Raw genomic sequence first — 25,781 nt, 5'->3', positions numbered from 1 at the left:
ATGAATATACTGTCCTTCATTCACAGTTGTCGTTTGATTTCTCCTCCTCAAAAATATGAATTACACCTCACAGTAATCTTCAGATTGTGCAAGTTTCCCATGCAGTTCTCCACGATTTTATTGTACACATTAGCATTTTGCCCCAATATATATATATATTTTTTAAAGTACTAATGTGTACAATAAAATTGTGGAGAATTGCATGGAAAACTTGCACAATCTGAAGATTACTATGAGGTGTAATTCATATTTTTGAGGAGGAAAAATGAAATGATAACTGTGAATGAAGGACAGTATATTCAATATTATTTTATTGTGCACGTTAGTACTAATGATATTAAGAGTAGGAGATTTGAAGATTTACTTAAGTACATTCCATTTAAGATATCATATGTCCACCTAAGGTCGCCCTAGTCTACTGGTCAGGCACGTGGGTGCATAAGTACATGTGCCTTGATTGACCGGGGTTCAAGCCCATGACTGCTGAATACGGTGCTGTTTCTTGTATCATGTCTATTTTGTGAACTCCTCTGACTGTTTGTCGTCCCAGAGTATAAACAGAAAATTTATTTATTTTATTATTATTTCCTAGGCCGAAACCTATCCATGTTTTGGATCATATTATTTTTCATGGCATCTGAGTTTTATGAGTTCAAAATGGTCAGTAACAAAAATACGGAACTGACTTTACTGCCGCTTTGTCTTCCCTGAAGATAATATATCTTGACATTACTTCCATATATCTTAGTCAAGGGAGTTACTGTCTCTTCCATGAGTAGGCTGGCTTCTACTATCTAGCATTAAACACAGCACTCACATCGTTAAAGTATTTAAATAGTCCTATTTCTGTGAACAGTATCCAGAGAGGCTTTCTCAAATCCACTCCAGCAGATCTCTTTAAGGTTGACCTTAAGTCAACATAATCACACACTCCAATGTTATATGTTGAGAAGTCCCTCTTGTCCACATACACAAACACCTTGTTCCTTTATGCCTAGTTGGAACAATCTATAAACCAAACCGTGTCCTGTTATTAAAAAAAGTTGCATTAAGGTCAAATTGTAGCCATGGTTTCTTTTTTATTTAAAATCTCAACTTGAGGCAAGAACAAATATGTCTCTCTACCCTTGTAGAACTTTGCAAATCATTTTGCCACAAGGCCATTAGTTCCTGAGATATAATTATCTTCACAAGTTTCACATCATTTCAAGTATAATTCCTGTTCTTGTCTGGGCAAGATGATATTCCCATAATTTTCTTTCTTATGTTATTCTTAGTATAACATACCACTTAAAAGGTAAAAATGAATGTGATTTAAATGCCGTTGATATATGTCAAGAAATTGAGACTGTGATAAGGCTGTTGCTGGAAAATGTGCCTGATAATTCTGTAAGCATTTTGAAATTTATAAATACTAACAATGTATAAGATATGTTACCAAATTTACGAGTAGCGATTAATAAATTCACTGATTTAAAATAAAAGAAAAGGATACAGTACTTTAGAGTGAATTTTTGAAACTCAATTAAAAATATGGATCTTGTATGAAATCAAAATTTGACTCCTTTGTAGTTTTAACTATTGGTAATGTTGATATCTGTCACAATTGAAATAGTAAACAACCTAGTCTTTGTAATCATGGTTTTTTTTTATTTGTCAATTCAAAAATAAATTTATCGTCAAAATACAAAACTTTCTATCTTTTTTTTATTGAAAGGAGTGAAGGCTGGCCCTGCTTGAGAGTTTCAGTTGTTGTGGTCCTTTGGACTTGGGTATTGCATTCTATTACATTATAAGCAATGGCCAAGAATTGTTTTTATATTGTTGTTGTTTTAATACAAGTATTTTTATTTAGTTAACATCATTACAGTATTTTTAAGTTATGAATATTTGACTGGGGATGGGGAAGGAGGTTCATTGAAAAATATTCATATATAGCAACATTGCAAGTTGCTGATGTTGGAATAAACACCCTACACTTTAATTTAGATTATGGAAGGGAAAAAAGAAAGAGAGAATGAAATAATGCAATGATAAGTGGTGCATTTTATAACGCCAGATAAAGATTAGAAATGTTCATATATACTGCATTAAGATAAAAAAAAAAAAAAAAAAAAGACACCTTTTCACACCATTTACATGGAACAAAAAAAGTTGCACAACCACTTAGTCAATAAATGTTCACACAAAAAACACTGCATTTCCATTCATGTTTCATTAAGTAAATATACAAATTAACCATTTATTGATTGACACAAATCTGTAATACTTATTAAGCTTTATTTTCCCTCATTTATATTAGTTGCATCTTACCTTCATTGTTCTATAAGCCATCTAATAATTTGGGCAGAAAATAGGCAAAGAAATCTTCTGTCTGCCTGGAATGTACCTCCATACCTTCTTATTACTTATTCCGATCTAAAGGTATTTCTAAATTTGAATAAATTTAATTTTTTAATAAATAAATTACTTTATTTAGAAAATGAAACAATTTTTGACTGAGTTGATTGTTTGCAAATTATGCCAATCTTTTATTTCAATAATTGAATGTATGGTTTAGTTACAGAATTTAAAATAACACTTGGATCTTATTTTATTCCCTTTTGAAAATAATACATTTTTGGCAACCATTATCTGTCTATATATATAAAATATCAAATATAATACCACTGAATTAAAACCTATAGAAATAGTAGGATGATAAAATAAACTGGATATGTCAAATGCACCAAAGCATGCAAATTAGCAGAAAAGGATGCAAATGTATATATATCTATATTGTAAAAAATGTGAGTTACACAGAAAGCCAAAAGGAAAAGATGGCCAAAATATGAATAAAAGAAATAATTAAAAGGTGACCTGTAAAATAAAATTGATTACATGAAAATAAAGGTAACAGCAGCTGGTATCAGATGAGGGTGGGCAGATTTGGATATGGTTCAAAAAAGGGGGAGTAGAGCAAAAACGCAATTAAAGTTGATGTCAGGAAAAGTAAAAGTTGATACATGATCAGGTATTTCATCAGCGGACTACACCTGACCGTGCATCAAAGGTTTCTATACTTGCCCAAAGCTGAGTAAGAGAAGAAAATTTTGAAAATAAAGCACATATGATCAGTATTCATTTTGTATATAGTTTTTCGAAAATTGATTATAGAGGTCACTGGTTGTCAATTTTTCTCAGCTCTCTCTCATGTTAGTTTTATTACTATAAATTATGGGACTACCTTGTCCATACTTTGTAAGAGTTATATTGCTTTTCTTTTTCGATCATATTTGCTTTATTTTCAAAATTTTCTTATCTTACTCAGCTTTGGACAAGTATAGAAACACAGTCCTTTGATGCATGGTCAGGTGTAGTCTCCTGATGAAATACCTGATCATATATCAACTTTCTTTTGCTGACATCAGATTTAATTGCATTTTTGCTCTACTCCCCCTTTTTTGAACCATATCCAAATTTGCCCACCATCATCTGATACCAGCTGCCGTTACCTTTATTTTCATGTAATCAATTTTATTTTACAGGTCACCACCTTTTAATTATTTCTTTTATTCATATTTCGGCCATCTTTTCCATGTAACATTTATTACAATATATATATATATATAAAGCCTGTTTCTACCATATCTTCCATGCTTTACATTCTTTTCAATATTTTCGACATTTTAAAGCCTTTATTAAACATATTCTCACATACTATTACAAAAAAAAAAAAAAAAAAAATTTTAAAAACACTTAGAGCAAATACCTTAGACTTAATTTTGTGGTGCCATTTTTGGGACAAATCCAGTTAATAAAGAAAGTCAGGAAAGTTATTTCTTAAAATAATCCTTGGGTAAAACTTTAGATGTCCTTTAATCATTGAACTTTCAAATTTAGTGATTAAAGAAAGCTGGAAATGGAGAATAGTGAAAATCTTAAGAGTAAAAGCTCGTTTTAATTTCTTAAAGGAATATATATTTTTCAGATTTGTGCTATTTCCAGCAGCTCTTCTTCAGTGACCAAATTGCTATCTTTATTACACTATTAAATAATGAGAGAGTTAACCTTCCAGATAATGACTGGAACTTGTGGGCTGGCCATTCACACAGTCAAAACCTCTCTAGATATATTGGATGACTTTCTACACAAGCTTATTAAATAGGAAACAAGAAAAACGCAGTACTCTTGATCTGATTAGCAGCAGTGACTCCTCACGTATTAAGAATCTATGGATAAATGAACAACTAGGTGTCACTGTGATTACAGTGTACTGATGTGGGATTTATATAAAGATATAATTGTATAAACTAGTCTGCAATAAAATTACAAAGGAAGTGAGGCAGGCTAAGGCAGATTACGAGGAGTCTGGCTAGGAATACAAAGAAAAGTAGGAAAACAATGAACCACAATGGTCCACTAGATAAGAATTGCATAATTATTAATGATCCTGTTTGGTTGCCCATAAACTGAATAAGTATTTAGCATTACATTTACACATGAAGTATACTAATTTATAAATGGGAGCTGAATGATTTTGTGATAACAAGAGAAAAGAAAATTGTTCAGGGTGAAAGTAAATAAGGCACCTGGAGATCTATCTTATTCTTGATGCAATCTATCCAATTACATTAAATGAAGCAGCAGAAAAGGTAAGTAAACCTTGCATCATTTGACACTACTAATAGTAACTTCACACACCTAAGTTGATGGTCTGAGAATTATATGTATTCCTCTAAGAAATTTAAAAGCAGATTTTACTCTATGTGAGTTGAAGTGCTCATATTTTCCCTATTCTCAATTTTGATTTATCAGCACACCATGTCACTAAAAGAATAAGTTAGACAGAAAACCTTGTTATTTCAAATCTTTTTGTTACTGTTATTTCAAAGCCATCCTTTCTGTTCACTTCTATCACAAGAGTGCTTATACCAATGCAAATACTTGAAAATATTGATTAATTATTTTTAAAGAATAGTAGGAAATATAGTTAGTTACTGAAAGTGCACATGCACATTTTATATTTTCTAACATGTGTTACCCATAATTTATCAACTTTGAATCTTAGTTCCATTCCACTCCTTCCTATCAGCATTGTGATTCCTGGCCAGACTGTAGCAGCCCTGCTGTGTGCATGTGAAGGAACTATACCCTACCAAATGATGTAGTGGTGAATATGTTTGTGTTGGGTTGTTTGTGCTAAGTGATCAGCTTCTTAGCCCAGTACACAGTAGCAGAGTTGCCATGCACTGGTTCCCATCCTTGGCCCACTCAACCAACATGTGACAACTTCATAACTGTGCCATAAAATTACAGTATCTGGTTATGCAGAATAGATGCAGTAAATTGTCTACATTTGCCAGAGGAAATAATATTTTTGAGAGGTCAGTACTGATTATCCTCCCTGAACACTTGGCCATGTCAAAAGTCAGCTTTCACTGAGTACCAAGAATGCTCACATCCATTTAGAAACAGAGCTCAAATTTGTGAGGAAAATTTATACATACACTGTGCAGATCCTAAGGGTTACTTTCAAGAATTGTGACTGGTGATAAATGTGGATTTATCATTGTGATTCAAAAACAAAACAGGAGTCCATGGAATGGAAGTACCATGTGTCACCACCCACCAAAGAATTCATGACTCACCTTCTTCCAGTAGATCATGGCCACCATCTCAAAACCATTATGGAAGGAATTCTTTTAGTAGACTATACCACACAAAACAATTGCTGAAAATGCCTATGCTTCTGTTCTCAAAAATTTAAGATGGGCCATAAAGGAATAGAGAAGACGAGAAATGAATAAGATGTCTTGCTTCTTCAGGCAATGCTCTTGTACACAAATTCCATAAAGCAGTTGCTGAAAGGTTGAAGTTCCAGAGTTAAACAACCCACCCTACAATCATACCTGGTCCCCCAGTGATTATTTTCTCTTCAGAAATCTGAACCTGCATGGCTATCAATTTTCAACTGATCATCAGGATATTTCAGAGACTGCTGGGAGCCATTGCGGTACAAGTAAACACATGGGTGGTGTTAGAGTAGCTAAGAAAAAGAACAGGTGCATCTATACTTGCGTGTACACCAATGCTAGGAGTTTGGTAAATAAATTTGATGAATTTGAGGTATTGCTCAAAGCATCAAAGGCGGATATTGTTGGGATATCAGAGACGTTGTATAACACAAATATAAGGAATGCAGAACTGGAATTTGGGGAGGAAAATTTATACATACACTGTGCAGTATGTATAAAGTTGTTGTACAACTCTACAGAAAGGATAGACAGGATAGGAAGGGAGGAGGGGTTATGCTATTAGTTAAGAAACACATAAAATCCAAGGAAGTGAAGCCAGTCGACATCGCTGGACAGTGCAGTGTTGAGTCAGTTTGGTGTGACAAGCACTGGGAGATCAAAAGTGAGAGTAGGAGTGTGCTATAGGCCTAATGACTCTGATGAGTATAATAAGAAACTGTACAGGGAAATAGTGGACCAGTAAATCAGAGTGTCTTATAATGGGGGATTTTAATTTCCCATATATTGACTGGAATGTGTGGGTTGGTCACTCACACACTAGCAAGGCTTTTGTGGATTTATTGGATGATTGTTTTCTACATCAGCATGTTCGGGAGGCAACTAGAGGGAGTAATACTCTTTATTTGATTATCAGTAGTGATTCTTCATGCATTAAGAATCTGCAGATAGAGGAACCACTAAGTGGCAGTGATCAGTGTGCTGAAGTGGGATTTACTCAAAGAGGTAACTACCATCAGGGATAAAGAGAAGGGTTATTACTTTTGTAAAGGCGACTACGGCGGTCTGAGACAGTATTTAAATTCTATACAGTGGGACCAACTGATGATGCTACCAATAGCAAATTCAAAATGGGAAGCATTCAAAGAACTTATTTTGGAAGCTACTAGGCTCTACATACCAACTAAGAAATATTGTTCAAGGTTTAGGCCTAAATGGATGTCAGATGAACTAATGAGACATATGACAGAGAAGAAAAATGCTTGGGATACATATAAATTAACATGTGACACAGAAGCCTATGATAGATATAAGTTGATCTGTAACCAAGTTACAAAGAAGGTTAGGCAGGCGAAGGCAGATTACGAGAAATCTTTGGCAAAGGAGGCAAAGAAAAACAGTAAAGAGTTCTTTTCTTATGTAAACTCTAGAAGGAAGGGGATGAATCAGATTGGTCCACTTGATATCGATGGTTCAACTGTTGATGATCCTGCTCAGGTAGCTAACAAACTAAATGAATATTTTGCATCAACATTCACACATGAGGAGTTATTCAGCGAGGGGAATGCCAGAGGTATATTCAACTCTGGCAATAAGCTAGATAATCTTGTAATAACTGAGAGTAAAGTGGAGGAGAAATTGTTGAAGATAAATACAAGAAAGGCACCTGGGGTGAATGGGATCTATCTAGTTATATTAAAGGAGGAAGCAAAGGAAGTAAGCAAACCCTTAGCCATAATTATGAGAGCTTCCTTGGACTCAGGGGAGGTACCCATACACTGGAGATGTGCAAATGTGACCACAATTCACAAAGGAGGATCAAAGGCTGACACAAGTAATTATAGACCTGTGAGTTTAACTTCTGTTCCAGGAAAATTAATGGAGGCACTGGTTAAGAAAGCACTGCAGGATCATCTGGACAAGACTTCAGTTATAGCACGGTTTTGTTAAGGGGAAGTCTTGCCTGACCAATTTGATTGGATACTATGATGCAGTCACAAAAGAACTGGATGCATGGAATAACTTTGATATTATATACTTGGATCTTAGAAAGGCCTTTGATACTGTTGCACATGGAAGACTGCTGCACAAATTGGAGCAGTGTGGCATAGGAGGCAAATTGCTGCTATGAATAAAGGGGTGGTTGAGGGGGAGAAGACAGAGAGTGGTAATCAATGGACACTGCTCATCGTGGACTAATGTTATTAGTGGAGTTCCTCAGGGTTCAGTTTTGCGTCCATTATTGTTTTCAGTATTTATAAATAATATTGAAGATGGTATATCAAGCTTAATGTCCACGTTTGCAGACGATACAAAGGTTGGCAGGGTTGTGAAGGACACTACTGACGCTATGCTGCTGCAACAGGATCTGGAAAGATTGAGCAGATGGGCTGAGAGGTGGCAAATGAAGTTTAACATTGACAAATGTAAAGTACTACACATGGGAAACAGCAACCCCAGAGCAACGTATCAACTCTGTGGTACTACACTGACAGTGGTAGAGAATGAAAGGGACTTGGGGGTGGTTGTGCAGGCAGATATGAAGTTCTCTGAGCAGTGCAGACGGGCTGCAAGAGTAGCTCCTGGAGTATTGTCAATGATATACAGGAATTTTTCCAGCAGGGATAAGGAGGTAATTATTCCCTTGTATAAGGCAATGGTCAGGCCACACCTAGAGTACTGTATACAGGTCTGGAGGCCTCATTTCAAGAAGGACGTAGAGCTGCTGGAACAGGTACAGAGAAGGGCAACAAGATTAGTGAATGGAACAAAGGGGTGCTCTTACGAAGAAAGGCTTAAGTTTTGCAAATTACAGTGTCTGGAGACTAGGCACCAGCGAGGTGATCTGATAGAGGTGTATAAAGCCTTGAATGGTTTGAGCATGCTCAATGCTGACGGGATACTTCCTCTAGTTCAGAATAATCACCTGAGAGGGCATAAATTCAAATTGAGGAAAGACAGATGTAGGATAGACGTGCGGAAATTTGCCTTTAGCCAGCGGGTGGTTGGTTGTTGGAACAGACTTCCATCCCTTGTGGTGGAGGTTGATAGCCTAAATAAGTTTAAGGCTCAGCTGGACAGGTATTTTGAACGAACAGAGGGGTGAAGTGGAAGTTTTTTTTTTTTTTTTTTTTGGGCTGATGCTGCATAACCTTGCTTTCTTGCATCATATGCCAATGTTAATGATCTGAAAAAGCTGTAAATGGCTTTTACAGAGAACAGAACAAAGACTCCTCTTTTTCAAGTCCTCAAAATGGAGGTTATATATTGAATGAAGTGGGGGGAAAAAAACTAGGCTATGTTGTTTTCTTTATTACCAAGGTAGATAATGTTTTGAGTGACACTGGTACCAAGGACTTATTAGTAAAGACCAAAAGAAGCAAAGAAACTAAGCTTTCTATACAACTATATGCATTTTCCATGTTATATTTACATACTCCCTCATACCCAGGGTCCTGAGCTGGATATCATCATTCTTGGTGATTTCCTTCTACTTTTCTTGCTCGCGCGCGCGCTCTCTCTCTCTCTCTCTCTCTCTCTCTCTCTCTCTCTCTCTCTCTCAGGGTAACTCGGGAATGGTGTGTTTTTTTTTTTTTTTCTTTTTTTTGGCTGGTGCAGCATAAGCCTCAGGCTTCCTTGCATACAGGTCTGGAAGTGTATGCAGTACTCAAGATGCAGCCTAGTCATTGCCTTATTCAGCAGAATAATTACTTCCATATACCTGCTGGAAAAATTAAAACTGCATGAGCTGTTCTAGCACCTATTCAGAGAATTTCATGCCTGAACAGTTGTGATTCCTTTACAAAAAGTTAAGTTATGAAGATTATAGATGGATTAGAAATAAAAGAATATGAAATGATGAACTATATTTTAGGAAGTGTATTTGGAACCCTTCCAGAAAATCATGAGGGACATCAGAAAAATTGAAATATCAGAAAAATGTTATGCATAAAAATATTCTTTAGTTTTGTTACTGGCAATAGTAATAGTATTTGCCATATAGTGCAAGGAAGCCACAGGCTTTTGCTGCATTGTCAAAGAAAAAAAAAAATCCAACTACTCAAGATGCATAAGAAAATACAAATTATATGCTTCCCTTCTCAAACAGGTAACTCCAGTTGATGTTTGAATTTATTCAAATTTCAGCCTTAACTACCTGCGAGAGCAGCTTGTTTCAACAATCAACAATTCCCTAGCTAAAAGAAGACTTCCTACCATCTAATCTAAACCACAGTAATTTGAATTTATAGCCTCTAGTTCTGGAATTCTTTAACAGTAAGAATTCCACCTTCATTCATTTTATTAATCCCTCTCAGAGCCTTATAAACCTCAATCAGGTCACCTCTGATGTGCCTGGTTGCCAAGCTCTGTAGCCCACATAATTGGAGTCTTTCCTCATACAGTCGTCCTTCTGCCGATCTCACCATTCGAGCTGCCCATCTTTGGACTTTTCAAGAAGCTCAGTGTCTTTTTTCAGATGAAGTCTCCATACTTGACCACGGTATTCCAAACGTGGTCTTACAATTGCCCTATCGCCTCCGTAGCCAGGTGGGAAGGAGCAGCAGTGCGTAGCACACGCTTCTTGATTAGACCGGGGTTCGAGCCTGTCACCACCAAATACGGAGGATGCGGAAAGGTCAGGGAATGACCACCGCATATCATGGAGCAATATGGCCTTAGTTGCTAATGCTCCTGAAAAACCAAATAACAACAACAACAATTGCCCTATACAGTGGGATTATACAGTTCGATAAATCATCGATAAGACACTGTGGGCTTTCCTGGGTGCCAGTTTACACTGTTCAGAAAACTTCATATCTGCCCGTGTTGTAACTCCTAGATCCCTTTCCTCCTCCACTTCTTTTTAACTCAATCCCACCAAGTGTATAATTTATTTGGTGGTTGCTATTCCCCAAGTATAAACCTTGCATTTAGCAGCATTGAAACATAGCTGCCAATCTCTGACCATCTTTGAATTCTGTTCAAGTCATCATGAAGGGGTACTGACAATCTTTACGTAATCTGAAAATAATGACATCACTCCTTCTATCCCTTCATCAATGTCATTTATGAAAATGAGAAACGACAGTGGTCCAAAAATCAATCCTTGAGGGGCCCCCCACTCCTGACGTTACACCAATCTGAAGAATATCCATTAATCACAACTTCTGCCTGCAGACACCCAACAATCCATCTTAGAATCTTACAATAAAAACAGTTGTAAATGGAAAATATTTATAATAAATTTATAATAAATATTTAATTAATAAATGAAACTGTGTTATACATTAATAGATCTTTCAGTTTTTTGGGGTGGGATCACCTTGTAGTCCCTCACTCATGACAGAATCAAGTTTGCCTCTTTCATTTTCTTTTCTCTATAATTTATTTTTAAATAAAGTGCCATTTTCTCCTTCAATCAGAAAGCTGAGGTATTACTTGCTAATGTTACAACTCTCAACTTGCCACAACATTCGCAGAGCTTAGCAGTTTGTTTCAAAAATATACCCTCTGGAGAGATAATAAAAGAGAATATATTTGTCTCCTTTCTGTCAAGACTATTACACAAAAATAAATAAATGAAATTCAATTGTTAAATGAGTTATTTAGTAAGGAATTAATTTATGTAGTATAACTTACCAGTTAATTAATTAATGAAATTGTATTATAGCCATGTTGAGATTTCTTATTAATTGCCTCCAAATTATATCTTTTGTCTGTTATATTTATTTATTTCCACCCATTTTTAAATAAAGTGCCATTTTCTCCTTCAATCAGAAAGCTGAGGTATTACTTGCTAATGTTACAACTCTCAACTTGCCGCAACATTCGCAGGGCTTAGCAGTTTATGTTTCAAAATGTTTAGAACGAACGTGGAAATGCTTCTGTAACCAGTGTGATGAGTTAAAGGTAAGGTTAAAATAATTTAGTATTAGTCATATATGCAAGGAAGCCACAGGCTTTTGCTGCACTGGCCATAAAAAAAAAAATAATAATAAATAAATAAATAAAATAATAAAGGTATAGGTGACTTTCCAGCTGACCTTGAATTTCCCCCAAGATATTATCCTCAACTACCCGTTGAAGTAACTTATTCCTAATAATTAACAACTTGCTAACTAAAAGAAAAACCTTCCTACAATCCAGTCTAAATCTCTTTTCCTGCAATTTGAATTTGTGACTTCTAGTTCTAGAATCATTTATAATAATGAAAATTTTGCCTTCATTCATTTTACTATCACATCTCAGAGCCTTACAGACCTCAATCAAGTCCCCTCAAAGGCATCTGGTTGCTAAGCTCTATAGCCCACATATTCAAACTCTTTCCTTGTACAGGTGCTATTTTGCAAATCTCACCAAACAGGTTGCCTGTTTTTGCACTCTTTCAAGAATCTTGATGTCTTTTTTTTGTTATGGTCTTACAATTGCCTTATACAGTGGGATTATGACCTCTCTATCTCTACAAACAAATGTTTGACAAATCATTGGTAAGACACCATGGCCTTCATTGCCACCTGTCTGCACTACCATCATGTCCAACTCTATTATTACTCCCAAATCCATTTTTTCCTTTACTGTTTTTAATTCAACCACCAAGTGCATAAGTTAATCTGTGGTTGCTATTCCCCAAGTGTAAGACCTTGCATTTTGCTGCATTAAAACAAAGCTGCCACTTTCCTTACCATCCTTGAAAGCTATCCAAGTCATCCTGCTTGGCAAGTGATCATTAACCTATCTCCAAATCTTCACATCGTCTGCAAATTTTAACATCAGCCCTTCTATCCCTTTGTTCATGTCATTTATGAAAATCAGAAACAGCAATAGTCACAGAACTGATCTTTGAGGGACTCCTCTTCTAACATTAGCCCAATCTGAAGAGTAACTATTAATCACAACCCTCTGCTTCCTGCCTTGCAGGAAGCAGAGGGTTGTGATTAATAAAACTTCTCACGAGCAACTGAGTCCAATGATTTGCTAAAAACCAATTATTTCCTACATCAAGCGCATGAGTAACTGTGTCAAAATAGCTTACCAGTTTGGTTAAATATGATTTTCCCCTTAAAACCATGTCATATACTCTCCAGAATTCCATTTATATCTGAATGTCTTAGTATTGCACACTTTATCGTGTCCATGATTTTCCCTACCACTGAAGTCTGAAGTTACACACCTTTTAGAGTGAAGTGACCACTTCACTCTAAGAACCACCTTTGTGTATTTGTGATACATTGGCACTTTTCCATTCCAGAGGAATCTCTTCTGAGCCTAATGACATCCCATAATATTAACCTTAATGGTCAATGTACTTTCTGACCCCCTCCTTCATTACTGGGCCATCAACTTCAGTAATTTTACTTGCCTTTAGGTAGGAAGATTTCTGATAAACAGTCTTCTGCAATATCAATATTATGGCACTTCCAGTCCAATCTTTTCTGAGCCTAACGATGCTCCCATAATTAACCTTAATGGTCAGTGTACTTTCTCGCTGCCTCCTTCAGAATTACTGAGTATATGTCATCAACTTCAGTAATTTTACTTGCCTTTAGGTTGGAAGACGTTTTTTAATAAACAATTTTCTGTAATTTTGATATTGCTAACTTCATGCTGCTCATTTTCTTTACAAATCACAAATCAATCCGTCTAAAATTTTTTTTTTTTTTTTTTTGTTAGTTGTTGGTGTATTGGCTTCTGTGGCCCATAATGCACCTCACAAGGTTTTTGCATTTTTGCTCTGATCCAAGCCCGAGGCGGGATTCGAACCCGTGACCATTGGGTTGCCAGGCAGGCACTTGACCCACCTGGCTAGCCCAGTCAGCCCATCTAAAATGTTAGACAGATTGTTTGATATACTTCTGGCTCAGTTGATAGAGGCAATGTAAACTATTGTAATCCATTTTCCTGAAACCAAACTCCATGCCTTTACCAGCAGAAACCTCTTCATCATTCAACTAAGGACTACATGATCACTTCCTGCACTGTGAGCCCTAGTCATCTGTTTCATGGGTAATGATCACATCCAGAATATTTTCACCCCTAGTATTAATAGTAGAAAATATTGCAAACAAGCTTCGACAGCATCAACTAAAAAAAAGTCCCCTCTAGTAGTTTGTCTAGTTCTTACTTGAATTCATTCAGAGTATCAATTTACACAATACCAGATGGACACCTATTCCAACAATCAACTGTCCACTGACTAAAGACAAATTTCCACACATCTATCCTGTGACCATCCTTCTTCAGTTTGAATTTATCCTACTTCCGTGTAGTCTGAGCAAGAGGAAGGATGCCATTACCTCAGCAGCAAGTTTACGCAATCCACTCAATCAGATCTCCTCGCAGATGCAAAGCTTACCAACATCTCCAGACATTGGTTAAAAACACTCTTTTGTTCCACTCACTAATCTCATTACTCTTCTCTGCACCTGTTCCAACAAATCCAAATCCTTGTGCAAATGAGATTTACAAACCTGTGTTAGGTTTGAAAGTACTCAAGGTGTGGCCTAACCATTGTCTTAAACAACAGGATAATTGCCTCCTTCTCCCTGCTGAAAAAATTCCTGTATATCATTGATAAAATGCAATGAGCTGTCCTAGCAGCCTATCTGCACTGCTCAGATAATTTCAATTTACCCCCCACCCCCCAAGTTTTTTCATTATCCACTACCCTGAATGTGAAAGTTGATATGTTAATTAGCATTAGCATCAGTAGAGGCATACGCTGCATAAGTTTGCTTTCTTGTTTTTTTGCTTTCAGCCAAAAAAATCCCCCTCCATTAGTTCCAGATGCCTGTCCAGCTCAGCCTTAAATTTATTTAGGCTATTAGCTTCCACAACAAAAGATGGAAGCCTGATCGACTAAAGGCAAATTTCCACACCTCTATTTGAAACTGTGCCCCCTCAGATTCTTAGTCTGAGCAAGAGGAAGAATCCCATCAGCATTCAGCTTGCTCAACCCATTCAAGGCCTTATACAATTCAATCAGATCACCTCACAGATGCCTGCTCTCCAGGTGCTGCAATTTGCAGAACTTAAGCCTTTCTTGGCAAGAGCACCCCTTTGTTCCCCTCACAAATCTTGTTGCCCTTCTTTGTACTCGTTCTAGCAACTTCTATCCTTCTTAAAATGAGGCCTCCAGACCTGTACACAGTACTGACCATTGCCTTGTATAACAGGATTTTCACCTCCCTGTCCCTACTAGCAAAATTCCTATATATCATTGACAAGACTCGATGACCTGCCTTGGTAGCCCGTCTGCACTGCTCAGGCAACTTCATATTTGACTGCACAATTCCCCCAGGTCTTTTTCACTTTCCACCTCCCTGAGTGTAGTACCACACTCAGTTGGTATGTTGCAGTACTTTGCATTTGTCAATGTTATACTTCAGTTGCCACTTCTCAGCCCATTTTCCCAACTTATCTAGATCCAGTTGGCGTAGCGTACTGTCTTTACTGTCGTTAACAAACCCTGCCAACCTTTGTATCATCTACAAACTTGGACATTAAACCTGATATACCTTCATCGATATCATTGATAAATATACAAAACAACAATGCGCACAACACCAAACCCTGAAGAACTCCACTAATAACATTTGTCCATGAAGAGCAGTGTCCATTGATTACCATTCAATCATCCCTTTATCCATTTTAGCAACTTACCCTTAATGCCATACATCTCCAATTTGCACAGCAGTCTTCCATGTGCAACAGTATCAAAAGCTTTCCTGAAATCCAAATATATCATATAAATATAATTTTTGCCATTCAGTTCCTTTGTGACCACATCATAGTATCCTATCAAATTGGTCAGACAAGACCTCCCTTTAACAAACCCATGCTGTGTCTTAACTGTGACTGCAGTCTTGTCTAGATGATCCTGCAATACTTCTTAACCATGATTCCATTATTTTCCCCAGAACACAAATTAAACTCACAGGTCTATAATTACTTGTGTCAGCCTTTGATCCTCCTTTGTGAATTGGGGTCACATTTGCACATCTCCAGTCAATGGGAACCTCCCCTGAGTCCAAGGAAGCTCTCATAATTATGGCTAAGGGTTTGCTTACTTCCTTTGCTGCCTCCACTGAATAGATCCTGTCCACCCCAGGTGCCTTCCTTATATTTAACTTCAACAATTTCTGCTCCACTTTGCTCTTAGTTATTACAAAATCACTTCGCTCCCTGTTAGTATTTGATAAACTTCTGGCACTCCCCTCATTGAATGACTCCTCATGTGTGAATGTAGATGCAAAATACTCATTCAGTTTATCAGCTACCTGAGCATGATCAATACTCAACCCATCTATGTTAAGTGGTCCAAACTGATTCATCCGTTCTTGCATTTACATAAGTAAAGAACTCTTTGCTGTTTTTCTCTGCATCCTTTGCCAAAGATTTCTTGTAATCTGCCTTTGCCTGCCTAACCTCTTTGTGACTTGATTACAGACTAGTTTATACCTGCCATAGGCTTCTGTGTCACCCGATACTTTAAATGCATCCCATACATTCTTCTTCTCTGCCATGAGCCTCATTAATTCATCTGACATCCATTTAGGCCTAAACCTTGAACAGTATTTCTTTGTTGGAATGAAAGGCCTAGTAGCCTCCAAAATTAAGTCCCTGAAGGCTAAATTTCCATTTAGAATTCAACATTGGTAACATCATCAGTTGATCCCACAGTACATAAATTAAAAACTGTCTGAGACCTCTGTAGTCACCTTTACGAAAGCAAAAGCCCTTCCCTGTAGCCTTGATGGTAGTTACATCTTTAAGTAACATGAGTACATTGTTTTCACTGTCACCCAGTGGTTCCAAATTCTTAATGCATGTATAATCACTGCTGATAATCAGATCAAGAGTATTACTCTCTCTGGTTGCCTCTTGAACATTTTGCTGTAGAAAACAATCATCGAATAAATCCATAAAAGTCTTGCTAGTGTGCGAGTCACCAACCCACAAGTTCCAGTCAGTATCTGGAAAGTTAAAATCCCCCATTATAAGACATTCTGATTTACTGGCCCACTCTATTTCTCTGCACAATTGCTCATTATACTCATCAGATTCATCAGGCCTATAACACAGCGGCGCCTCCGTAGCCAGGTGGGAAGGAGCAGCAGTGCGTAGCGCACGCTTCTTGATTAGACTGGGGTTCGAGCCCGTCACCACCACCAAATACGGAGGATGCAGAAAGGTCAGGGAATGACCACCGCATATCCCGGAGCAATGTGGCCTTAGTTGCTAATGCTCCTAAAAACCAAATAACAAACAAACATAACACACAGCTACTCTCATTTTTCCTTTCCCAGTGCTTATTTCACACCAAACAGACTCAACACTGCATTGTCCACCAACATCAATTGGATGCACTTCCTTAGATTTTGTGTTTCTTAACTAACAGCATAACCCTCCTCCCTATCCTGTCTATCCTTTGTGTACACATTGTACTCCCCAAATTCCAATTCTGCACTGCTTATATCTGTGTGACACCACGTCTCTGATATCCCAACAGTATCTGCCTTTGATGTCTTGACTAACACTTCAAACTCATCAAATTTATTAACTGTACTCCTAGCATTGGTGTACATGCAAGTATACATGCGCCTGTTCCTACTCTTAGTTACCCTAACACAGCCCATGTATTTACTTGTTCCACTATGACTCCCAGCAGTCCTGGAAATCTCCATTACCTTGCTTTCCAGGCTGCTGCTCATTCTAATAGAAGCAGTGCAAGAATCACTTTTGCCTCTACCTGTGGCCGCTGTTAACCTTTTAGTCTGTGTATCCCCCCCCCAAGCTAGCAGTTTTCCAACCCACATAACACTGCCTTGATAGCATCAGCAAATATTCTTTCATCCTTTCTATTTAAGTGTACCCCATCCCTGTCAGCAAGCACAGACCAGACTGAAAAAAATTCTACCCCTTGAGCCTTGCACAATCTCTCCAGGGCCACATTGATCGACAAGGCTCTCATCATATACTCCCACCTATCATGTCTGGGCAGAATTGCAGACACTTTCACATTCAACCCTAACTCGTGACTTTTTTTCAACATTGACCTGTACTTGTTGAGTAAATCTGCAGATCTCTTACTGTTAATGTCATTAGTTCCAACGTGTACAACATCACCTTTTGGCCCTTAAAAGATGATATCTGTTCTACGTCATCAACTTTTGCCCCTAATATGAGATTACTGCTACACATACGAAGCACCTTGAATTTGTCAAGCTAAACTTCAATTGTCACTTTTCAGCCCATCTGCAAATTTAGATATTAAGCCCAACTATGCCTTCTTCTATATAATTAATAATTATAGAAAGCAACAACGGGCCCAGCACTGAATTACTAATAATATTACCCCACAAAGAAGAGTGACTTTAATAACCACTCTCTGTCTTCTCCCATTCATCCTTCTTTTTAGCCATAGCAGTAACTTGCCCTTAATGCCACACTCTTCCAATTTGTAAAGCAGTCTTTTATGTGTAACAGTATCAAAAGATTTTTGGAAATCAAAGTATGTGGTTTCAAATTTATTTTTTGCAGCCAGTTCCTTTGTTACCATAATACAGTATCCAATCCAATTACTCCTTAACAAATCCATGCTATGTCTACATAATAACTGCATTCCTGTCTAGATGATACGGAATTACTTCTTTACTAGTGACTCTATTACAGGTTGACCATCACTAATCTGGCATCGTTGGGACCTGTGGGGTGTCGGATTGGTGAGGTTGCCAGATCACCGGTGGTTAGATTAGCACATGCAGTTTACCCAACAGCTAACCATCTCATCCTACCTTTAAAATACCCTGTAAATCAGTACAAGTTGGTTAATAAAGGAAAAATAAACATTAAATGAAAAGCAAGTGAAATTTTAATGAAGAACAGGTAAAATAAAGGGTACAGGTACAGTAATTCTGTTGACTTATGTAAGAAAGTTCATCATGGCTGCTTCCAAAGTGAAGAGCTGGAATTTACAACTAAGCAGAGTTACATATCAGGAAGTGGGGGGATGTCAGGATCATCATCTTCATCTTGAAAGGTGACTGAAACATCAGGAACTGGTGATGAACCTGGCCCAACATCATCTTCTTCAGGAACTGATGATGATGATGATGGCAGCACATCTGGATGAGCAGAAGTTGATTTCACTGGATTTTAAAATGTTGACTCCTCTGTTGCACGATTTTTATTGAACATATCTTGCAAGCTAAGCTGTTTCATATATTTTGGTCTTTTTTTGATTAGTTTATCCTGCAGCATGTAAACATTCATTATTTCTTGTTTAGTTATAAAACTGTGTTGCTCTAGACTTTTTAGCACTTCACCTGTCAACTGAATTAACTTATCAATAGAGATTCTTTCTGCTACATCTTCCTCATTTTTATCACTGCTCTCTTCTCCACTATCTTCTTTCTCCGGACTTACAACCATCTGCATGATTTGAGTCACTATAATGATGAACAGTAGCTACAGCTTCTATTCATCCATTCTATTCATTCATTCTTCAACATTATCTTCATCCATCCTCAATACAAGATCCTTGGCAGCAGGATTAGTTAGATCACGAGCGAAAGAAAGCAGTTCATGTATAATCTGCTTTTCCTTTGAAACCCTAAATCCTGTAAAGTCATTTGCAGTGTCTTCACCAGGTGCAGACTCAAACATTAAACCTGGCCGCAATTTATGCCATCCATTTTTAGTGTGAATACCTCTACAGGCTTTCAAGCATTGGCAATGCAGTAAACCATATTTCTCATATTAAATTCCTTAAGAAACTCCTGTAGTGGTCTGCCAGATTTAACTGCACTCAGTAGGTGCCTCATAAACGGAACGATACTTAGACTTAAGAGAACGTAATATGCCATTGTCCAGTGGTTGAATTAATGACATACAGTTAGGTAGGAGGTAGATACTAAACATTATTTTTTACCAGAAGTTCTGCTTTCGGATGTGCAGAGCATTTGTCTAAAATAAGCTTTATCCAGTTCTGAACTTTTTTTCTGTCTTCCATTGTTTTCCTTATGCCCATCTGTCTCTTTCTCCACTGTTAGCAAAGAACTGGAGCAATTTTTCTTTCTGTTTCTTTATGTCATACACTGTTGAAGAGCCAATGTTGTATAATTCGCACAAGCTTCTCACAGACACGCCGCTGTCAAGTTTTTTCCAGAAGTTCAACTTTATCTGTTATGGACAATGCATGGTGTTAGCACTTTAAACCACGAGAAGCACTTCCTTTATGCATTGGAACCATGGTTGGGGCTAAATGTGAGCAGGTATTATAATAATAAATGCAGAAAAACAAGTAGGAATGGCTTGCCATTGTTTACAAGTTCGTGCCAACAGCTGATGCTGCAACCAACGCCGCCAAAACAGTAGCGGCAGGTCAGTGTGCCAAACCAGGAAATTTGGAATTATGCTTGCGGAAATTTTGTCCAAATTAGCGGCGGAACCGGATTAGTGATGGTCGACCTGTATTTTCTCTAAAACAGAAGTCAGCTAGCAGGTTTGTAATTACTCATGTCACCCTTTGATCTCCGATTGTGTGGGAATAGATTCACCAGTCCATACAGACCTCTCCTGAATCCAAGAATACAAATTTTTATAATCATGGCTAAAGGTTTGCTTTCATCTTTTATTGCTTCCCTTAATATAATTGGATAGATCCCATCCACCCCAGGTGCCTTTTTTACATTTAGCTTGAACGATTTCTCTACCACTTTCCTTCTGGCTATCACGAAATCATTCAGCTCCCTGTTAGAATACAATACACTTCTGGCATACCCATTCCTAAAAAATTCCTTGTGTGTGACTGTAGATGAAAATACCTCAGCAACCTGAGCAGGATCATTAATGGTTAAACCATTATAAAGCAAAAGTCTCTTCCCTTGGCAGTAGTTACATCTTTAAATAAGTCTAACATCAATACACTGTGATCACAGCCACTTTGTGGGTCTTTTATCTGCAGACTCTTAATGCATGAAGGGTTGCTGCTGATAAGCAGATCGAGAGTATTGCTTTCTCTTGTTGCCTCTGACATACATGTAAGAAGCAGCCATCCAAAGATGGCTGCTTCTTAATCCACATCTTAATCCACACCTTAATGGCTGCTTCTCATCTAAATCCACAGAATTCTTGCTACTATGGGAATGACCAACCCGCAGGGTCCAGTCAGTATCTGGAAAGTTAAAGTCTCCCCATTATAGGACATTCTGATTTACTGGCTCACTCTATATGTCAGCACATTTGTTCATTATACTCATCACAGTCATTAGGACTGTAACACACTCCCACTCTCATTTTTGTTTTCTTAGTTTTTATGTTGCACCAAACTGACTCAACATTGCACTGGCCATCCATGCACTGCCTTGGATTTTATGTGCTTCTTAACTAAGAGCATAACCCATTCCCTCCTCTCCTGCCTGTTGTTTCTGTACACATATTCCTCACATCCAAATTTTGCATTCCTTAATTCTGAGTAACACCATGTGTCTGATAACCCCATGTCTGAATTTGACAACTTCACCAGTACTTCAGATTCATCAAATTTATTTACTGTGTTCTTAAAATTAGTATACATGCACCTGTTTTTATCCTTAGTAACCCTAGCACAGTCCATGTATTTGCTTGTTCCATGAGGATTGCTCCCTTCCCCCAGCAAGCCTTGAGATCCTCATCTTGTTTTCCAGGTTGCTGCACGTTCCAATGGAAGGTTTGTTCAAGAATTACTTACACCTCTGCCTGTGGCTGCTGTTATTGTGTTAGCCTGTTTCCCCTCAGTTAACAGTTTTCCAACTCACTTGACACTGCCTCAATAGCATCAGCAAATATTCTTTCACCAATTCTATTTAAGTGTTTCCCATTCTTGTAAAAACACACTATCCTGTTACCAAGCCCTCTAATATGGTAATTCAAATAAAAATTTGCCCCTAGGCAATTTAAAACTAGATGCTTATTATTTGCATTTACCCCACTTACTCCAATCAAATTGTTTTCTTTTAGGCTGAAATTGCATTTTGCTATGCTGCTGCTAACTTTCTTCCTACAAATCCAAGAACTCTTGCATCCTTCCTTCACAGGAAGATTTTTTTTTTGTCATGTACAGTTTTAAATCAGAATAAAATAAAACAATAATTATAAAATATGTTTCTGATATGCTTTAAAGAGTTAATATAAAAGTTATTATATATGTTAGTATTTGAATTAATTTTACTTTTTAAATCATCCATATTTGATGGCTGACAATAACTTTTGCATAATTTTGGTCAACATGCTCACACGTGCTCTGTAACATTTTTGTCAAAATTTTGCAATGCCCACAGGAGTTAACCTATTTTCCTGCTTCCAGTTGTATGATGCTTTTGACAATGTAGTTTGCTGAATCCTTGCAACTGATGGTTGTTAAATGTATGTTGTCCCCTTTGAAATAATGGTAAAAATTGGTTCACTTCATATACTGTACCAGATAAGGTTCCTAGAAAATGCTGTGTTTAGCAGTTGGCCGCAAGCGAACAGTTTTCAGTATTCTTCCTGACTTTCTGCAAACCCATGTTTTCCAACAAGAGACAAATTACTTAAAAACAAAACTTATCAACAAAAAAAAAAAAAAATCAGCAAAAGTGTTTTTAGGATCTTTATTCATCAGCTCATTTTGTAATTTATGACATTTAATATTTTATGATTAATAGCAGCTTTCAACATTATAGGTCATACTCTTTACTCCAGTTTGAGATTTCATGTGTTACTTTTTGCTCACTCCAGAACTAATAACAACTGCCAGACTACATGGATTTTTGATGCTGCTTAATTAACACTGCAGTCAAATATAATATATTCATGTAGAAGTATGCAGCAAATTTTATTAATTCTGCTTAAAATTAAAAGAAAATACAGTCATAAAATATAAACAGGAATCTATTAGGTACTTCAGTTTTAAAGTTACAGATGCACACATATTTCTGCTTGTGTGCTTTTTCCACTTAGTATTCAGCAGTATTTCTTAATTCAAACTATTAAAATTCAACAATAGAATTAAAAGAAAAAGAATACATATATATACAGTATATACCCACACTCACCTAAAAGTTTGGAATCATAGCATATGACAATGTATGGTTTTATATATAAAAAAAAAAAAAAAAAAAAACTGCAAAGTACTTTAAGATTTTTTATTAAGCATCAAAAAATTTACAGCAAAAATATTGAAATGATTAATATTAACAACTATGCTGATTTTTCACCAAAATACCCTCAAGATTTTATCACTGCCTTACACAGATGTGGCATTGTCAATTTTGTGATGGTGTCTTGACTAACATTATTCCAAATGATCTGCAAAGTTTCCCATAAAGTCTGCAAAGATGAGCAGACTTCACTGACTTGTTGGTCTAGATGATTCCATAAAAGCTCTATTGGATTTTAAGTCAGGTGATTGAGGTGGCCACACCATAGTTTACAATATCTCCTCCTGTTATTTAGTTGCTAGAAAGTTCCTGCACAGCTTAGAGCTCTGATTCAGGTCATTGTCTTGTAATATAAACTTTATTCCACAAAGTTGAAGTCCAAAGGATATTGCATTATATCCAAGAATGTTTTGATAACTTTCTTTTCTTAAAATTCTTTCAATTCTGGAAATGTCACCACTCCAGAAAAACAGAAGCAACCCCCAGATCATGATAGAACAATCACCATGCTTGACCGTAGGCACTTAACAGTGTGGTACCATTTTTTCTTCAGTTGAGTGTCTCACATAAACTCTTCACTTGAATCCAAAAATTTTGAATTTGGGTTCATCCGTCCACAGCATCTTTTCAACTCTTCAGTTGTCCATTGTTGATGGCTTTTAACCCAAGCCAACTGTTTCTTTCAATTTTCTGGTTTTAATAAGGGTTTTCAGACCACTACCCTGACCATAAAGTCCTACTTGTTTAAGATGAGGTTCCACAGTGGATGTAGACACAGGAGTTTCTCTGTTCCTATTGAACTCAGCTTGGATTTCAGGTGGTAAGTTGTTGATTGCATTTAGAAATCAGCATTATGGTCTTATTTTGTGCTTCCATTGTTACATGCATTCATCCTTATTGTGGTTTGTCCTTTAAACTGTCCCGACTAATTGTTTTTTTCAAGTTGGGGAGAAGATGGAAGTGTATGGTACTAAATCAGGTGAATAAAACAAATGTTTGTCAAAATAGAATCTGCGACATGAATTGTTATTGATTGTGATCATGAATAAGTGTGCCACCATATTGTCCTGATAAAAGATTATTCATTTTATGAACTTTCCATGTCATTTAACCTTGATATTGTCATTCAACTTGTGAAAAATAATGCTGCCTCCTGATTGTCTGACCCTTTTCTAAATAATCCACTTATAGCAAACCCTTTGAATCCCAAAAAGACTGCCATCACCTTAACTGAAGGAATTAATTTGGCCTTTGGAAGATGGGGAGAAACATTAAGAGCCAGTATCATATTTTTGATCAGGTGTCAAAATGTTTGGGAACCCAATGCACAGAAGAGTGTATTGCTAGAACATTACTCATAATGTGCTACACTTTTTCCTGGGACATCCTAAGGGTATTGGCTATATAGCAGGTGGCAATCTTCTTCCTCTATTATGCTGTCAGGGAGCTTATTGATGGCTTCAGTTGTGGTTACAGTTAACTGCTTCCTGGACTTTGCATCATCATAATGACTACCCTTACCAGGATGACACACTTCTTTACTGTTACATACTTGAAACAGAGTAAGCAGAGGATGTGAGGTAAACTGTTTCGAATAATGGTGGACACTTACCCTGTTGAAACCACAGTGAGTGGGTGGATTGTTAGATGAATGACATGACTTTGTGTGGATGTTTGTGGGCTGACCTGATGAAAAACATTGCTTTTTGGAAACGGGCATGGATGTTTCAATGGTTAGTGTCTGATTGTAAAAAGTTATGGCTCCTGGTTACACATACTTATGACTGTGATCCTGCTTTGGTTAGTGTACAACACTAACCAAAGTGCCGACCGGGCTAGCCAGGTAGGTAAAGTGCCTACCCGGCCAGGCACTTTACCTACCAGGTTCAAAGGTTGTGGGTTCGAATCCCGCCTCAGGCTTGGATCAGAGTAAATGCAAAAACTTTGGGAGGTGCATTGTGGCCACAGAAGCCGATGCGCCAACAACAAAAAAATAAAAACTAACCAAAGTGAGTGGATGCTTGTATAAGTTAGATCTACAGTGAGCGGGACATTTGTGCAATTCAGATGTATAAGTGAGCGAATGCTGTCTTGTAGCACTTTAGATAGAAGATCATAAGTTGTCTGTGACTGGGAAATATCTCATACAGTGGTATGTGACCTGTATGAACTGAATTGATCTGTGTTGAGGTAGGAGCAGCATTTAGGGGCCAGACTTGAGTTTGAATTTGTAATATGTCATATGAATAGTGAATTGTTGATATGGGCTAGTCTGCTACTGATCTGCAGTAGTTAATGAAAGGATACTGCATCCCCTGTTCATTCCATTACTGCATGGACTTGTATATGGATTGTGTTCCATTTCCTGAGCAGTGCTATTATATATTGTTGTTGTGGGAACAAAGTTCTTGACTTATCTTGATTGTGATTTTATGTAGTGAATACAAAGTCGACTTTCTGTGGTGAGGTGAAGCAGTTAAATATTTCCTCGTGAGAAAGACTTATCCTCTAATCAAGACCAGAAGGCTCATGATCAGCTTTAGTGCAACATAGCTGTTTCATTGATATATGAATTAATGAACTAACATTTCCTCCAAATGAAGGGTATTATATTGATGCTATGTATTGTGTTATCAGCACTCTGGCAGACGGATGTTGGTTTGGTATTATCCATACACTGGCACACGATCCCTGGCCGTCCATGTGTCAGGATCGATAACCAACTAGTGGTAGTATGTTTTGCTATAAATTATCTTTACAGTATTGCGATAGATGGTGGGGTTGCCAGGAAAGCTAGCTGAGATGGTCTTCTTTAATAAATAAATTTAAAAAAATGTTGCATATGACGGGGTATCTTCACATAATG

The 25,781-nt window shown here is 37.2% G+C and overlaps 1 protein-coding gene across 1 annotated transcript in view; it reads left to right on the top strand.

Moving 5' to 3' along the window:
• LOC150087297 (uncharacterized) overlaps window positions 1–25,781 on the top strand; it is a 184,869-nt gene that overhangs the window by 119,287 nt on the left and 39,801 nt on the right. The window contains exons 6-7 of the mRNA XM_090372440.1: window positions 2,303–2,424; window positions 11,514–11,645. Coding sequence (XP_090228566.1) covers window positions 2,303–2,424; window positions 11,514–11,645 — 254 coding nt within the window. The remainder of the gene's footprint in view (window positions 1–2,302; window positions 2,425–11,513; window positions 11,646–25,781) is intronic.

This window comes from Mastigoproctus giganteus, chromosome 4 (assembly GCF_048544385.1).
Source record: "Mastigoproctus giganteus isolate SK-2022 chromosome 4, ASM4854438v1, whole genome shotgun sequence".
Taxonomy (NCBI): Eukaryota; Metazoa; Arthropoda; class Arachnida; order Uropygi; family Thelyphonidae; genus Mastigoproctus; species Mastigoproctus giganteus.
Note: the sequence above shows the minus strand (reverse complement) of the source record. Positions and strands in the feature narration are given on the sequence as shown.